The sequence below is a fragment of the Macaca nemestrina genome (assembly GCF_043159975.1).
Source record: "Macaca nemestrina isolate mMacNem1 chromosome Y unlocalized genomic scaffold, mMacNem.hap1 SUPER_Y_unloc_1, whole genome shotgun sequence".
In the NCBI taxonomy this organism is placed as follows: Eukaryota; Metazoa; Chordata; class Mammalia; order Primates; family Cercopithecidae; genus Macaca; species Macaca nemestrina.
In genome coordinates this window covers 60,691-79,359 of record NW_027257582.1, presented here as the reverse complement: position 1 = coordinate 79,359, position 18,669 = coordinate 60,691, and the positions used below count along the sequence as shown (strand labels likewise).

The following is an 18,669-nucleotide window of genomic DNA, read 5'->3' as shown; positions in this document are numbered from 1 at the left end:
CTAGTTTACAATCCCACCAACAGTGTAAAAGTGTTCCTATTTCTCCACAGCCTCTCCAGCACCTGTTGTTTCCTGACTTTTGAATGATCGCCATTCTAACTGGTGTGAGATGGTATCTCATTGTGGTTTTGATTTGCATTTCTCTGATGGCCAGTGATGATGAGCATTTTTTCATGTGTCTGTTGGCTGTATGAATGTCTTCTTTTGAGAACTGTCTGTTCCTATCCTTTGCCCACTTTTTGATGGCGTTGTTTGTTTTTTTCTTGTCAATTTGTTTGAGTTCTTTGTAGGTTCTAGATATTAGCCCTTTGTCAGATGAGTAGATTGCAAAAATCACAAGACAGGGATGCCCTCTCTCACCACTCCTATTCAACATAGTGATGGAAGTTCTGGCTAGGGCAATCAGGCAAGAGAAAGAAATCAAGGGTATTCAGTTAGGAAAAGAAGAAGTCAAACTGTCCCTGTTTGCAGATGACATGATTGTATACTTAGAAAATCCCATTGTCTCAGCCCAAAATCTCCTTAAGCTGATAAGCAACTTCAGCAAAGTCTCAGGATACAAAATTAATGTGCAAAAATCACAAGCATTCTTATACACCAGTAACAGACAAACAGAGAGCCAAATCATGAATGAACTTCCATTCACAATTGCTTCAAAGAGAATAAAATACCTAGGAATCCAACTTACAAGGGATGTAAAGGACCTCTTCAAGGAGAACTACAAACCACTGCTCAGTGAAATAAAAGAGGGCACGAACAAATGGAAGAACATACCATGCTCATGGATAGGAAGAATCAATATCGTGAAAATGGCCATACTGCCCAAGGTTATTTATAGATTCAATGCCATCCCCATCAAGCTACCAATGAGTTTCTTCACAGAGTTGGAAAAAACTGCTTTAAAGTTCATATGGAACCAAAAAAGAGCCCGCATCTCCAAGACAATCCTAAGTCAAAAGAACAAAGCTGGAGGCATCATGCTACCTGACTTCAAACTATACTACAAGGCTACAGTAACCAAAACAGCATGGTCCTGGTACCAAAACAGAGATATAGACCAATGGAACAGAACAGAGTCCTCAGAAATAATACCACACATGTACAGCCATCTGATCTTTGACAAACCTGAGAGAAACAAGAAATGGGGAAAGGATTCCCTATTTAATAAATGGTGCTGGGAAAATTGGCTAGCCATAAGTAGAAAGCTGAAACTGGATCTTTTCCTTACTCCTTAAATGAAAATTAATTCAAGATGGATTAGAGACTTAAATGTTAGACCTAATACCATAAAAACCCTAGAGGAAACCCTAGCTAGTACCATTCAGGACACAGGCATGGGCAAAGACTTCATGTCTAAAACACCAAAAGCAATGGCAGCAAAAGCCAAAATTGACATATGGGATCTCATTAAACTGAAGAGCTTCTGCACAGCAAAAGAAACTACCATCAGAGTGAACAGGCAACCTACAGAGTAGGCTACAGCTTTTAACACTGTCAATTGGTATACTCCTGTTAACAAAACCTGGAACATGCTTTCTTGTCTGTGCCTGGTTTCTCTAAAATTCAGAAGCTACATGTGATTTTTCTTAACTTATAAGAATATAATTGTTTGAATCAGTGGATCCAAAAAAAAAAAATGTATTTTCATTTGCAAAATAACCCAATAGAAAAAGGTGCTTGAAATTCTAAGGCTTTGACTGGAGTGTGTGTCTTCTTTAATGAATTAAATTTGACTTCTAAAAGCAATAAAAGGCCCCTGATAAACCTGGCCTTATACTTTGTTTATGCAGGCTAATACAGGCTTTCTAACCTGTGGGAAGTAAAATAAGTAAGTAAGTAAGTAAATAAATAAATAAATAAATAAATAAATAAAAACAGTGCCTCTTTCTATCAGGCCCAGGAATCCCATGCATTTGTAACCTCAAAATATAGAGGAGTTTACCCAAATAATAGGTATCTAAGGGAATAAACCTATGGCTGGGCTCAGCTTTCTAATATCCTATTAAGATTCCTTGTAGAATATAGTTTCATAAAAGCCTGAGGAAAGCACATGTAAAGGTATTTCATGCGGCACTGTACAAAAATAGTCTGGTTATGTGTCAGACAAATCTGTTTTGCAAACAACTAAGTTTTATCATGATTCATTCTTAACAAAAATCAGGACTGGAGGAAAGATATATGTCTCGCAGCCTATCACAGCTCTGTCACTAACTTCTCATCTCATAAGTTGTTTTTCAAGTTTTTCCTAAAATTTAAATTAATCTTTTTTTTCCCCCCTGTGAGCCAACTGGTGATGTCCTGCTACAGCTCTGGGAAAACAGAAAGATGTAACTAATAGAGAAATCTAGAACAATATTCTAATTCTGGACCAGCATTCTACAAATATTTACAGATAATAAAGTAAAATAGGTTTCCTCTAACAGAATTTTTGTTTTGAGGGATCAAATGAAGAAAGCTAAGTAAATGCAAGTGTCATGTAACCAAATCTTAGCAGATATGTGTGTGTATATGTATATATAGATATCCACCAGTTTTCCAGTCATGTCAGCAGCCTTGAACTACTCTCCTTGACTAGTTGTGATATGCTTTTTCTAACAATCCAAATTGATTTTTTTTCCCTGAAGTTTAACATGCTTTAAACTGTAATGCCAATAAAACCTTTCATTAACATGTCTTTCTCTACAAACACTTAACCAGCTCTCGGTAGAATCCTACCTACTGTCTTCTACCCAACATTCTTCTCCAGCAGAAAGTATCCAGAACGACCAATGCCCAATCTCCTAAGAGCAGTTAGAGTTTTCATTTCTGAGGAATGACAAAGACAACTTAGCTAGCTTTCCTTATGTAAACAGCAAAGAAATGGTCCCTGGAAGACCCCCAGTCCACATGTAAGGGCCTGATTCCAACATGATGTAATAATCGGACCAAAAAACAAACAAACAAACAAAAAACAAAAAACAAAACGCATGGGCACCAGTAAGAGATCTGACACAGAAGATTGTGCCTGAAAGCATGGCTGTAGTGAAACAGATGGTAGCACCTGCAGTCCATTCAGATAAAAGCTTGTACAAACCTCCCGCTCACTCAGATGAGGGAAACAAAGCCTGGCATATAAATTCTGTTTTCTGTATGCTCAGAGAGCTTCCAGAAATAAAGTGTCTTTGTTTTTCTCTGTGGGCATAAAACCAGTGGGATCTAGTGGATACTGGCTGGAATCTTTCTTTTTGTTTTTGACTGTTTGCTCAACACATATGAATCATCACTTCAGTAACCTGCATCCCAGGCCAAGCTTTTACTTTAGCTCATGATAGGTCCTTGGTCAAGCTAAGCATTCTCTCACATTATCACATCAGACCTCTCCCATTCAAAGTTCCTGAGCTAGGCTGGCTAACAGGTCCTGGGCCTGGACAAAGCTAAGTCACACATTCTCCAAGACAGCTTGCAAACTAAGCAGATATATATATATATATATATATATATATATATATATATATATATATATATATATATATATATCCATAATAACCTTAACCTCCAGTGGACAACTTATTCAAGCTTCCAAGCTTCCATCTCTGCTGGCAGAGAGCTTATTTAGTCACTTATTTAAACTTTTGCTTCAAACACTTTCCTATGTCTGCAGCCTTTGATCTTAAATGTAAAATAAAAGACCGTTGTGTTATCTCAAATGAAAGAAAGGCTGTTATATCTTTGTACGCTGTTAAAACTACAATATCACCTGAACCTATGACATGTTTTTGCAGCTTTCTTTTGATGTCAGGGTCTGCTTGAGTAATAAACTTTTATCTTAAGATTAACTGTTTCTTAATTCAATAGGGAGAGAGAAGAATGTGTTTCACTACATTGTTTCTCAGGTTTTAAAAAAGGCTTAATAATTTTTGTGTGGTTTTAATTTATTATGAGTAGTTTAGAGTAATTAAGAAGTTTTGTCCTGTTCCCTTATAAGCCTTCCAGTATGCTCATTAGATAATTTTTTCTCAGTCCTCTATAGGGTCACTAAGATTCCAATTGCGTTTTTGGCACTGGATTCCTTCCTATTAGGAAGAAGAATTCTGTTATCTGTTCAACATTTTTTTTTTCCTTTTCACCCTCCCATTTTCAAGATTTTAAGAAAGACATGTGGTTCATCCATGGGTATATCTGCTCTCTGTAAAGCTGCCCGCTTTAGGACAACAATGAGGGTTGGTTTAGGAGTGATGTATTATCTCTCCAGGTATGATTAAACACCTGCGTTAGATTTTTGAAATGTCACTGTATATCCACTGAGGTCATCAGAGGACACTTGCTTATGTTTTTTTGTGATTTGTCTAAGTCCCTGCAATGAGAAGGAAACTTACACTTTTCTAGTGTCATATATATTGAGTATTTCCTGCAGGGGCAACAGTGAAGTTGGGGGTTTCTTTAGTGGCACAACAAGGCAAGCTGATGAATGGCGACTGGTGGTTCCAAATGAGGGTGGCAGGTAGGGCATTTAGAAGTTACATTTGAGTGTTCCTCAGGGGTTAGTCTCTGATTTTAACAAATTATCTCTTTAAAACTTGCTTGGCATGACTGCTGAGAGGGCAGAGTCTGTTTTACAATGCTTAGAAAGATCTGGGTTGTCTCCTAAATCAAGGTAAGCATGTACAAAAACAACAACAACAACAACAACAACAAACAGAATAGAAAAAAAAAACTTAAAGTCTTTTCTTTGCCATCTGAAGAAAAGTTTTAACTGTTAAATAGTACTAAATTGAACATTTCCCTCAGAAAGCTAGGCCTGTCTCTCCTGGAGCTGGTAAGATTGTCATGCCCTTGACAGGTAAATAAATAAATAAATAAATAAATAAATAAATAAATAAATAAATAAATAAATAAACAAGCAAAGAAAATAGGCCACTTTCTTTTTTCAGAGTCTCACGGTCAATTAAATTTCTGTGTTTCATAATGTACACAGAGAGCTGCACACTGCAGATTGTGATCTTTCTAAAGAAATAGAGAGAGAAAGCATCCCATACTCTTTTCCCCCTTTGAAGTAGCCCTGACTGATTAAAAAGATAGAGAAGACGTTCCTTCCTTTTGCATTCCTCTTGTCTTTCCTGAGTCTGGTGACTGATGTAGGTGTCCCCCATGGTTGCAAGCCAGACCTTCACCCACAGTTCCAGAGGAGCTAGACAGTAGGACAAGTAATGTTTACCTTCACAGGCTTTTGCTCTCCACTGGTGAATCTTGGCTGATTTCCTAAGCCTACTGAACCTAGAAGATTCCCTAAGTAACCTGGAAACCAAAAAAAAGATTCTATAATCATTGGATTCAAGCAAGACATTATATAGAGTAAGAATTTTAACACTATTGCTGGCTTCCCTTGCTATGGCCTAGAAAAACATTGAAATTCCAGGAAATAAGAACCGCTGACTTTGACACCTAAAATTCTCTTATAGTTTAAATTTCAGTGCTGCTAGGTGAAGAACGTGTATGGCTGGCTTTCATAAGATGGCAGTTAGCTAGACTATGTCTCCCAAAGGCACCTTCTTTCTGATTATTGAAAGTGAAAATTTTCTGTTTACAAATAGAGCAGAGAGTTTTACTCCTGTTAAGAGAGACACAGAAGAGAGAGCAGTTAAATAACCAATGGTTTTGTGCAAAGTAGTGACAAAGCTTCCCACAGAGAAAAACCTCATCTCACTACGTTGCATTTTAAGGTCTAAAATGTTCATGAAAATGCTGAATCCTGGGTGTATATAGTCAATAGTCAGAAAAAGAAGGTTAAGGCTCTATTGCCTGTCCTCACAGTATGTGTCTCTGCAGAAAAGTAGGATGTATCTCACAAAGCAACTGTTTAGATATATGTAGCAGTGCTGAGCTTTTTATAGAGAAATAACCACCCAAAAGAGAAATTTTAGTTGAATGTATGCCATTCCATACAATGCCATAAATATCTCTCATTGGCAGACAAGAAGACTCTTATTAAACAAAAATTTTTAGACTACAATTTTTAATTCTTAACGTTTTGGAAAAAAATCACAAAATAGTAACTATTTGAATTGCATTTCTAATTACTGACTGTTAGCAGTAGGATTATATCTCCAGGTCTCACCATTGCATACAAAGAAGAAATCGGAGACCCAGTAGCCACACAATGGCAAAAAAAAGAAAAAAAGATAAAAAGAAAGAAAATGCAACAGAAAAGCCTGAAATTTTTGGTGGCAACACTCTGATCGGCTGTCAGAAACTGGAGTCAGTTTTAAGGCCTTCACGTAACAGTGTGCTCTATTCTTAACCGGAAACTTTCGTTTAGATATCCTTTCAGTCCCATGTGACAACTAGATCTTCTGTTAAATAAAACAGTTAGGACAGAGGCAACACTTTCAACAGTGGAGGGTTAGAGGACTGCCAATGTGTCTACCACATCCTTTGTCCTGTGTCTCTCAGCATCCTTTCTCCTAAGCCTTGTAAGCATGGCAGGAAAATCTGTTGGATTTCATCTGACACTGGCCCAGAGCTTTGTTTACTCTTGAGAAATAAATTTAAAAAACAAACAAACAAACAAAAAGAGAAAAAAAAAAAAACAACTGAGGACAGGCTGCAGATATGAATATAAATAGAGGACAATAGATATGAACAGAAATAGATGGACTCGGAAGAAATAAAGTGTACTAACTAGTCTTGAAGAATACACTACTCATCTTTTCTGGGACCTTGGGCCTGCAACAATTAATAGCTGAAGTAATGACTCAGCTTGGCTCAGGAACTTGGCTTTGAGCCACACAAGAGTTAAAGTGAAAGCATGTCCCCAGAAACTGGCCTGTGACCAGAGGCTAAAACGATAATTTACAGAAACTTGACTCGTAGTCTAAAGCATGTCCAGTAATGTACCATGCCCTTTGTAACAAACTGGAGGAAAATGTGCACATGTTCAGAAAAACAGAGACGCTATTTCCTGGAAGCCCTCTGGTTACACAAAACACAAAAGACATAACATTTTAATGTGGAGCCTTTTTTTTTTTTTTTTTTTAATCTGAGTAGCTGTGGGCATGTCTTAAGCGCGCACACACACACACACACACACACACACGCACGAAAGTTGAGCTTTTAAAAATATATTTGCTTGGGCCATAGGATTGTGCAGTATTGTAAATTTGTGTCTGTGGCCTGATTTTTCAGGCTGTTCCTCTGCTTGTTGAATTTGTACCAATAATCTACCACAACTATGTAGTTTTTCTTTGTCAATACAATTGCAGACGTAGATAGTTTCTAAGGGTGGGAAGGCATACTGTTTGAAGTTTCTTATGTGCAAAGCTTTTTGCACTGTGAAACAACCCAAATCTTTATAAATATTGTAAAATTGTTCATGCCTTCTTAGCAGTCATATCAGAAAACACCACAGTAAACAACTCCCAAACATCAGAGAAACATTCTCCCTGGAAACAATCAAAACCAAACTGTGTTGCCCCAGCTTTTCTGATCTCGGTCTAGAGACTCTTTTGGTCACATCATCATCAGTTTTCCTATTTTAACAAGCAACTCTCCAAGTCCATGGCTTCCCCTATAGGAAATGCAAAATGAATGAGGTGCCAGTAAAGTGCAAGTTTCTTTTTCATTACAGTACCTTAAATAAGTAAAGTAAGACCTGTGGAAGTTTTCTGATACATCGACAAATATATAGAGCATTTCTAATATCTAGCCCGTGTGTTTGGTCTTACATGAGAAGATGTTTTGTTATACCTAAGCCAAAATCTTACTGCGTCTGAGAAATAGACAGCTCTACAGGCAACAGAAAGATGTTGGGCCAATCGACATTTCTTCTATAGCATGTCATGTTAAATAAAAAGCAGTCAGAGTGAAGAAAATACATTCTAATTGCCATTAGCAAAAGAGACAGAACCCTTTAAAAACCCTAATTTAAGCCATAGTTATCCCATAGATATGTTTTTTTTTAAAAAAAAAAAAAAAGGGAAAAATAGAAATGAAATCAGGAGTTTTGCCTCTAAAAGAGACCAGATCTAAACTTTCCCAAGCCAGGGCTGTGATGACATCTTTCTATCTCTGAAGTTTCTGGCATTTCTATGTTTCTGGAGGCCACTGCATTCTTCAGTACCTGCAGGAGAGAAAGCTTGTGGTATGGTTGATTCACCTAAATATTTGCAGGGAGCTGTCACCTGTACCAGCACCTGACCTGCATGCCTCATTGTTATACCTAGACCGTTTGTTCCTCAAAGAAGACCACCAGAGTCCAGAGTCAAAGCCAAGTGGCAATGAACCTTTACTACAAGTTCGAACTTGGTCCCTCTATTCCACAGCATACAAGAGGGCCTCGAACAATGCGAGTGCTTGCTTTTTATAGCCCGATGTAAACAGGATACGTAAAGTTACAGAGGAACGAGGGAATTCTTTTGGTTACAGCATTACAATTGGTTTACATTTTAAGTTATACATTTAGCAGTTTTCTATTGGTTCCCGTGCTTTCAGTAAAACCACAAACGGCTGTGTCCTTATCGGGGACTTTCCGGGTGATGTTTTTCTAAAGTTGAGATATATGGTATTCTCTGAGTTGAGAGATGTGTTTGTACTGGGCTCAGGAAGTTGAGAGATACATGGTGGGATGTGTTTGTACTGGGCCTGTTTGTTGAGCCTGGGGCTGAGGAATGTGCCTGATTTCTTTCAGCTTGTGGTATGGTTGATTCACCTAAATATTTGCAGGGAGCTGTCACCTGTACCAGCACCTGACCTGCATGCCTCATCACAGATAACATGTGTAGCTGTGTGCAGTGACTGGAGTCAACCATCACTCACTCATACACCTGCCTCTATTCTGTGCCTGGTGCATCCATAGCGAAATGAAACTCAAGCCCATAGTTTGAGCTGAGAGCAACCTGCAAGATGGGTGTGTAAATTTAGACAAGCAGGCTCAAGAGAAACTTTATGGAAATGTACCATCATCCACAGAGATTCTTGGCTGGTGAGGCGACATCCTAGAAATCCTGTAACAAAGATGGCATTCATTACCAGTGACCAGAGGGTTATTGAATTACGCCTATGTAATGCAGCTTCTGTGAAAACCAACAGCACAGGATTCAGAGAGCTTCTGGGTAGCTGATCACGTAGAGCGTTCCAGAAAATTGTGTGCACATAAAAACAGAAACTGATAATGTTAAATGTCATACAGAGTCTAGGGGTCTTTTCATTATTTTGAAAGAAATTTCTGCCTTTAATCATGCTTCCAGAATTTTAGTGTAACTACAACATAGTCTAAGGAAACCTAAATGTGCACATTACAAGTATTAGAAAGTGGCTATTTCCACCAAAAAGAATCCAAAATTCACTAGTAGGGTGCAACAAGTTTTACTTTGGAGAGATAAAGTTGTCTTTTGTTAACTGGTTAAGAACTAGCCATTTAAAAAGAAAAGAAAATCAAATATTTCTCACCATGTATTCTAATCATATGTTCAGTTTAGGAGAATGATGATCAGGGAATTTTGGTTCGGAAATATTTCTTCTAAAAGATAAGCCTTTTCATTTATAATTTTGTGTCTTGGAATTATTTGTGCCACTGTAAAGTCAAGGGCACCATCTCTGATAGTTCTGTGTCTGTCTTTGTGGGAGGCAAGCTGAGGCTGCCTCATACCCCAGTAGACTCTGCATTCTAGTATATAAAAATAAGAAAAATGAACGTTATTACAGAATTCTCTGTCATCCACATCTAATAAAATGCAATTCTGAGCTTATATATAGTAGTAGCCATAGATACAAATTAGAGTTTGCAAGAACAGTCTAGTACCCCCCAGTCTGCTTTCATATTTGGGCTTATGTGTGTATAAAATAATCACATTTGTTCAAGGAAATGTTTTATTAATTCTTTTAAAGTTACAGTGCTTAAAAAATGCCATGGTAATTTAAAGACATAGCTTGGACATTTCCAGATCTGCTTCCAAGCCTTCAGCTTGGGTGAAATTGTTTCGTGCTATGAAGATGGATTAGGGCATCTTGCACCTCATGATGTATTTGGTTCGTCTTAGTTCTTGGGTCCTGAGCAGACAGACTGACAATTAAAACTCATTAATTTGATTTTCAACATACTTTACCATGGATTCGACCCCTTGGGCTGAGCCCCAGATCTTCCTCAGCACCTCACACTCTCTCTCATTGGCCTTTTCCAACTCCATCTTAATATTGCAGCGAACAAGGGCCTTACATTCTTCTAGCACAACTGCATTATGTAAGGAAAGCTTCCTAATTTGAATCATAACCTCTTCGGTGAAAGTTCCAGTCAAGAACACCTGAGAGACCAGGCCTTTGGCACATGCCTCCCGCGCTGTCAGTTTTCGCCCAGCAATAAACATTTCATTGGCAGATGCTTCACCCATGATTTTTGGAAATGTAACAGTAGAACATCCATCTGGACTCTGTCCAAATGTTGTATAAGGGGTTTGGAACCACGCCTTTTCAGTTGCCCACACTAGGTCACAAAGGGGCAGAACGGAAGCACCAAGTCCAATGGCAGGGCCATTGACTGATACAACAATAGGCTTTTTAAACTGAATAAAGGTATTCACAAAGTTCTTGATGGTGTTCACCATTTCAAAGCTTGCTTTGTTTCTGTCATTCCTTAAATGCTTCACAAAATACCCAAAATCAAGACCGCAACAAAACACACTTCCAGCTGCACTGAGTAACACAAGCTTGCTGTCATCTGCAGCAGCCCTATTCAGAGCATTCACCATTTCTTTAATTACTTCTGTATTCAGTGCATTTTTTTCTGTCGATCTGGTTGATAGCAATATCTGGGTGAATCCATCCTCTTTCTTCACTACAATGTCTCTGTATGTGCTGGCACTCTCTGTTAGCCTTATGGTGAAGTACATTTTCTTGACAAAAGACTGGTCTCTGCCATCATCAGTAACATGTCTTTTGCCACCTTTCACTCTTGGAACTGATGTATGTGTGTCTGCTGTTCCAGTGGCTGCTAACGGGTCTATTAATACCACTATAGCTTTTTGGGGAGCTGAGCTTGTGGCCACAGAAGCAGTAACTGAACCAGACATCTGAGACATTAGTGGCTGTAGCAGGGTCCTGTTCTCTATTCCAGCCTGTTCTGCACTGGGACCTGACAAAGGGTCCCTGATTGGTTTCCCTTCTGTCACCTTGAAGTCCACCATGTCCTGCTGATCTACTGCAATAGGGTCCAGTTTCTTGAGTTCCTGAAAGCCGCTCACAGCTTTCTTGTTGTCCACAGGACTGTCAGGTGCAAATGTCTTGAGGGTTGAATTTACTAACTCCATATCCTTTGCGTCGGTGAGAAGTAAAGCTGCCTTTCTCCTAACGTTCTTGCTGGCAGCAAATAACTGGCTGCTTTTGGATCCGTGTTGTTTGCCAGTCACTAGCATTTTAGGAGAGCTCTTAGTATAGTCTGCTTTGGTAGATCTGGAAGTTCTTCTTCTGGCATTGTTTGAACAAATTCTACTTGTCCTGGTCCATTCTAGTTTTTTCTGTTTCTCAGTCTGTCGTCTATTAAAATCATGTATACATTTTTCACAGTTCATGAGGTGATGTTCTGGTTCCCAAGTGTCATCCTGTTTGTCATAACCTTTCCACCGAACCAAATACACTGTATTCCCATTTTTGTCTTGTCTTTTGTCAACAATAGTTTCAACCTCAAACTCCTGGGAAGCCATGAAGAAAGACACAGGATTGGAGCAGTTGCTGTGCCAACTTGGTTTCAGTTGCCTCTCCACCTAGCCACTTCTTTCTGCCTCCTGTGCTTCACCAGGTTCTGCGTACGGATGAGTCTCCTCTACTCCGTCACCATGGGTGTAGTGAAAATTGTGTGAAATAGCAGCTATGCTATGTGCCTTAGGCTCTCTACCCTTAGTCCCTAGTGGAACAGCTTAGGCTTTGTCTCATGGTGCATGATAGCTTCCTCAGTAGCCTCAGGGAAGAGTAGTTAAATCCACAGCCCCCACCCTCTCTTGTAGTACAGAAAGCGTTCTTCCTGCCGGTTACTCTTTTGTGTTTCTTTGTTTAATTGTGGTTGCTATGACGATTATATTCAACATTCTAATGTTATAACAATTTTAAAGTTATACTAGCTTACATTTAGTAACATACAAAACCGTTACTCCCATATAACTTAACTGCACTATTTCATTTACTGAATTATCAAAATTATACCTTTAAGCATTGCATGTCAAAAACAAAAATTAGTCATAGATTTTTTATTAAATATATTATTGTTTTAAGTTATATTGAGAACAAATTGTGGAGGTGCACATTGTTAATTACTTCATCCTGGATAATTTTTCATGTATTTATCTTTACCTTAAATTTGCTTATTCATACGGCTTTTGAGTGTCTGTTCTTTCTACCCTGAAGTACTCCATAAGACATTTCTTTATTTTTTTATTATTTTATTTTATTTTATTTTAGAGACAGGATCTGGCTGTGTCACCCAGGCTGTGGAGTGCAGTGGTGCGATCTCGGTTCACTGCAAGCTCCGCCTCTCAGGTTGCCGCCAATCTCCTGCCTCATCCTCCCAAGTAGCTGGGACTAAGAAGACAGATAAGACAGATAAGAAGTCCACTGGTTATTTCTGAAGGTCCCCTTTGCATGACTAGCTACTTCCCATGCTTCTCTTGAAAATCCTCAACATTCTCTTTGTATTTGTTCTAGAGAGTAATTATCAGGTAATTTTGAGTTTCTTTCTTTGAGTTTCTGTTACTTGGAGTTTGTTGAACCTGTTGGGTGCTTATTTATTGTCTTAAACTGTCGCATTTTTTACAACTATTTTGTTAAATTGTCTCCTTGATTCTTTGTCTCTTCCTTTGAACTTCCAAAATGCATAATTATGGCTGCTTGTTGCTGTGCCTCAGGTTTCTAGGCTGACCCATTTCAGCCTGTGTTGGTGACTACTATACTGTTGGCTGCTGCCATGGGTGTGTATCACAGTGTGAGGCCAGTTTGTCAGTTGGTCTCGGAAGAATGATGCATCCCAGAGCTCAATTCCCAGACTTCAATCATTGCAGTCTCATTAGTGCACCACAAAGCAGCAATCTCTAATTGTGAAGCATGACCAAGAAAATTAAGGAAATGGATGCAAACAGTTTGAAGCAAAACTTTTAGAAGTGAAAGTAAAAAACTCTTCACAGTGGTGGTGGAATGCAAGTGGTTTACCTACTATGAGGCTGGGATTTACTGTTTCCAAAGGCAGAGAAGTAAAGGAATGGTGTCTTGGAGTGAGCATTATTCAGCTTGACCCTGAACCTTGTACTTGGATTCATCGGGACATGAAGTGATGACTTACAGAAGCTACTGAGCTCAGCCTTGCCACCTGACCGTGAACTAAGAAGGAGTTGAAGTGTCAGCTTGGGCTGAGACGTTGGCCTGGGACCAATCACAGGCTGAAGTAATGTCTCCTGGCCACAATAATTAAGCAGTCTTGATGATGCAAAGTTCAAGTAGGGAGAAATGGTTAATAAGCAAAAGAAGAAAGCTCTCCCCAATAAAGAGGGGATTTTTGAGAGTTTCCAACTATACAGCTGGGTCAGGACTTTTCGCGAACTAGAAAGAATGAAATATTCTGAGGTGTCTGTGTGCTGTCTTGAAGAAAGCACTACTCAGCTCGGTTCAGTGTCTGGCCTGGAAAAAAATGATAGACTAAAATGAAAGCTTTGTCTGGAATATTGGGCCGAGGAAAAGCAGTAGCTGAAGGGATAATTAATATATACTTGCCTCACATTCCAAAGCATGTCCAAAGTCGAAAAGGAAAGTATTACATTAAAGCCCAGCGGAATCTACCGTGTATCAAACTCACAAAGGAGAAGTCTGTATTTTCTTGAAGACAGCTGGTTATGTGAATGACAGAAGCCTTTTATTCCTTTGGCCTTGTTCCCTTATCTGTGTAGGTGTGAATATGTTTTAGTTAAAAATGACAAAGGCATTTTCATGTTTTACCTTGGGTTTTCTTATTAGTGTAGATGCGGATATATCTTTAGGCTATGCTCCTCTTCAATTTTTTTTTAATCGGTGTCTGCAGCCTACGTTTTCAGGCTGTTCCTGTGTATAAAAGTGTTTTGCCGAAAGCCCTTTCTAGCTTCCTCATTCTTTTTTCTCTCACACTTTCATGAAGGTAATTTTGTGTGTTTTGTAGATTAAACATAGATTGTGTTAAGGGCTTTTCTGTACAGTTTTCCACTTTTGTCATAGGATCAAGGTTCACTTTAAAGCACATGTGAAATTTTCATGTTAGCCATGTTCAATCTGTACTTTCTTCTTTTAAAATAAAGGTTTCCTATAAAAGAATACATTGTTTTAACTCTTAGAATACAACATTTGAAGACCCTAGTCCTGGGGTTTACTTTTAATAGCTGTAAGGTTGTAAAATATGTTTGACGTTTGTCTGCTTTCTGCCATGGATCTCCTAAAATCTTCAGAATCTCGAAAGTGCTGTCTTTTAATATGATACTGTTGACTGAGAGCTGCATGCTCTAAATCTAATGAAAAGACAAAGGCATGATTTGAGAGTAGGGACCCTTGGGTTCACTCTGCATCGTTCTGAAAAGTGAGAGGTGCTGCAAGTAATGGTGGCAGCAGCCCGTTTAGATAGGCTGCTGCAAACATATCAGGTACAATGAGGGAGCTGAAGCCAAAGCTATGCATTCTGTGAAACTGCTGGAAACTGAGAAAAGGCAGAAACCACACCTAAGTTCAATTAGCAGGAGCCCCACATACTCAGGAGCAGTGACAGCTGCCCACCCACAGATGTAGACTCAGGCATCCCTCAGCTTTCCGAGGCCTGGGAATCCATGTTTCCAACAAAGGTCCTGAGTGCCTGCTCCCATTGCCTGGCCTCTCCCAGCTCCCATGCCCACTCTGACATTGTGCAAATTTGCCATCATCCACAGAGATTCCTGGCTGGTGAACCAATACCCTAGATATCCTGTGACAAAGGTCACATTCATCCCAAGTTGCCATTGGATTATTCAATCATGCCGATACAATGGAGCCTGCGTAGAAACCAATAGGAAAGGACTCAGAGAGCTTCTGGATAGCTGAAAATGTAGAGTGTTCTAGAAAATTGTGAGCACACAAAAACAGACACCAATAACTTCAAGTGTCATACGGAGTGTAGGCGTCTTTTCTTCATTTTGCAGGAAGTTTCGGCCTTTAATGATATGTCCAGAATTTTAACTTATGAACTAGAACATACTCTCAGTTAATCTACATCTGCACAGGATAAACATTAAAACGTGGAAATTTCGACAAGAATGATTCCATAATTCACTAACATGATGCTACAAGTTTTACTTTACTGAGATAAAGATTTTTATTTTTGTTAACTGAGTGAGAACTAGTCATTTACAAAAGAGAAGATAATCAAGTGATATCTCAGCATAAATTTGAACCCTATGTTTAGTTTAGGAGAATGATCATCAGTGAATTTTGTGTCTGAAATATTTATCCTAAAAGATAAGTTTTTAAGTTTAGTATTTTGTTTCTCTGAGATACGTGTGCCACTATAATGTCAGAGGCACCAATTCTGATAATTCTGTGTCTTTTTCTTGGTGGGAAGGGGAGCAGAGCCTGCCTCATACCCCAGCAGACTTTGCATTCTAGGATATAAAAATAAGAAAAATAAACATTATTACAAAAATCTGTGTCATCCAAATCTAATACAAAACAAATCTGGTCTTATATATAGTAGAAGACATCAATACAACTTAGATCTTGCAAAAACAGTCTAGTACTCACTGGTCTGCTTTTATATTTGGGCTCGTGTGTGCATAAAATAATCACATAAGGCAAAGAAGCTGTTTTATTACTTACTTTAAAGTTGCAGTGCTTAAAAATTCCTTGATAATATAAATACATAGTTCGTACATTTTCAGTTCTCCTTTCAGGCCTTAGTTATAAGTGAAATTGTTTAGGGCTATGGAGATGGATTAGGGCATCTTGCAACTTATGATGCATTTGGATCAGCTCAGTTCTTGTGTCCTGAACAGACAGACTGACAATTAAACCTCATCAATTGTATTTTGCATGTCCTTTAACATGGATTCAGTCTCTTTGGCTTAGCCCCATATTTACTTCAGCAATTCACACTCTATCTCTTTGTCCTGTTCCAACTTCATCTTAATATTACAGCATACAAGGGCCTTTCATTTCTCCAACACAACGCAATTACATGAGACAGACTCCTTCAGTTATATCGTAACCTATGGGGTGAAACTTGCAAAGAGACCTGAAAGACCAGGCCTGTGACACATGTCCCCTGTCCTGTCAGCTTTTGCCCAGTAATTAACATTTCATTGACAGAGGCTTCACCCATCCGTTTGGGAAGTGTAACAGTAGAGTAGCCATCTGCCTCCTGTCCAAACATCATATAAGGGGTTTGAAAGGAAGCCTTTTCATTAGTTCACAGGAAGGCACAAAGGGGCAGTGTGGATGCACCTATTCCAAAAGATGGGCCGCAGACTCATACAACAATAGGCTTTTTAAATTGATTGAAAGTATTCACAAAGTTCTTGCTGGTGTCCACCACTTCAATGCTTGTTCTGTATCTGCCATTCTTTAAATGCTTCACAAAGTACTCAAAATCAAGACCATGGTAAAAGACACTTCCAACTGCAGCACTGAACATCACGACATTGCTGTCATCTGCAGTAGCCTTAATCAGAGCATTAAACATTTCTTTAAGTACTTCTGTATTCTGAGCACTGTTTTTCTGTCAAACAGTTGATAGCAATATCTGGGTGAATCCATCCTCTTTCTTCCCTACAATGTCTCTGTATGTGCTGGCACTTTCAGTTAGCCTTATGGTAAAGCATATCTTCTTGATAAACAGCTGGTCTCTGCCATCATCAGTAACATTTCTTTGCTCACCTTTCACTTTTGGAACTAATGTATTTATGTGTGCTGTTCCATTGACTGCTAATGGGCCCATTAATTCCACTTTACCTTTTTGGATACCTGATTCTACAGCCATGGAAGCAGTAACTGAGCCAGACATCTGAGAAAATAGTGGGTAAACCTGGGTTTTGTTCTCTATTCTGCACTGTCCTGCCCTGCGGTCTGATAAAATGCTAACAAATTTCCCTTCTGTGTCCTTGAAGACCACAGTATCTTGCTGATCTGCTGCAATAAGGTCCATTTTCTTGAGTTCCTGAATGACACTCACTGTGTTCTTGTTATTAAAGGGGCTGTGATGGGTAAGCATCTTTCTTGATAGCTGGATTTACGAGCTTCATATGCTTTGGGTCAGAGAGAGGGACGCTGGATTTGTGCCAACTTTCTGGCTGACAGCACACAACTGGCTGCTTTTGAATTTGTGGTGTTTGCCAGTAACTAGCATTTTGGGAGCATTCTTAAAAAAGTTGGGGTTGGTAGATCTAGAAGTTCCTCTTCTGGCATTGTTTGAAAAAGTTCTACTTGTTCTGGTCCATGATTTTTTTTTTTTTTTTTTTCCCTTTCAGTTTTTCAGTCTGTCGTTTGGTAAAGTCATATATACATTTTCCACCAGTGCTGCTCTGGTTCCCAAGTGTCATCCTGTTTCTCCTAACCTTTGCAACACCAAATACTTATGTGTGTTTGTTTTTTTATTAGACAGAGTGTTGCTCTATCACCTGGCAGGAGTACAGTGGCACAGCTGTGCGATCTTGGCTCACTGCAACCTCTGCCTCCCAGATTCATGTGATCCTCCTGCCTCAGCTTCCTGAGTAGCTGAGATTACAGGGGTCTGCCACCACACCCAGCTAATTGTATGTATTTTTAGTTGAAATGGGTTTTCACTGTATTAGCCAGCATGGTCTCGCTCTCCTGAACTCGTGATCCACCCTCCACAGCCTTTCAAAGTGCTGGGATTACAGGCATGAGCCACTGTGCTTGGCCTCTGTCTTCCAATTTTTCTCTTGTCTTTTGTCAACAATTGTTCCAACCTCAAACTCCTGAGAAGCCATGAAGAAAGACACAGGATTACAGCAGTTGCTGTGCCAACATTTTTTCAGTTGCATCTCCACATAGCCACTTCTTTCTGCCTCCAGTGCTTCACCAGGTTCTGTGTGTGGATGAGCCTCTTCTATTTCGTTGCCACTGCTGTAGCAAAAATTGTGTGAAATACCAGCTCTGCTAGGTGCCTTAGGTTCTCCACACTTACTCCCTGGTGAGACAGCGTGGGCTTTTTCTCATGGTGCCGTGACACCTGACTCCGTGGCCTCAGTTGAGAGTAGCTAAATTCACAGCTCTTACTCTCTGGTTTAGTACAGAAAGCTTTATACCTGCCTGTTACTCTTTTTCTTTTCTTTTCTTTTCTTTTCTTTTCTTTTTTTAATTGTGATTGCTATTATGATTGCATTGAATATTCTAAAGTTATTCCACTTTTAAAGTTACAGTAACTTACTTTCAATAACATATAAATCCCTTGCCCCTGTGTGACTTCACTCCAGTATTTCACTTAATGAGTTCTCAAAATCATACCTTCATGAATTGTTTGTCAAAAACACAAGTTAGTGATAATATTTCTATTAAATATATTAACATTTTAAATTACATGAGAAACAAACTGTGGAGGTTTACGTTGTTAATTTTTATATTCTATAATTATTCATGTATTTATCTGTATCTTAATATGCATTCATTCATACTGCTCTTTAGTGTTTGTTCATTTTACCGTGAAGTACCCCA

At 39.0% G+C, this 18,669-nt stretch overlaps 1 protein-coding gene across 1 annotated transcript; it reads right to left on the bottom strand.

The window, feature by feature from the left end:
- Positions 1-9,840: 9,840 nt before the first annotated feature.
- LOC139361195 (testis-specific chromodomain protein Y 2-like) lies at positions 9,841-11,998 on the bottom strand. The gene has a single exon (XM_071089709.1). It carries the CDS (start codon positions 11,667-11,669, stop codon positions 10,044-10,046), a length of 1,626 nt encoding a protein of 541 aa, XP_070945810.1. The 5' UTR covers positions 11,670-11,998; the 3' UTR covers positions 9,841-10,043.
- Between the last annotated feature and the right edge of the window lie 6,671 nt (positions 11,999-18,669).

Coding starts and splice junctions, on each gene's coding strand:
- LOC139361195 (XM_071089709.1), bottom strand. CDS start 11,669: ATGGCTTCCCAGGAGTTTGAGGTTGAAACTATTGTTGACAAAAGACAA.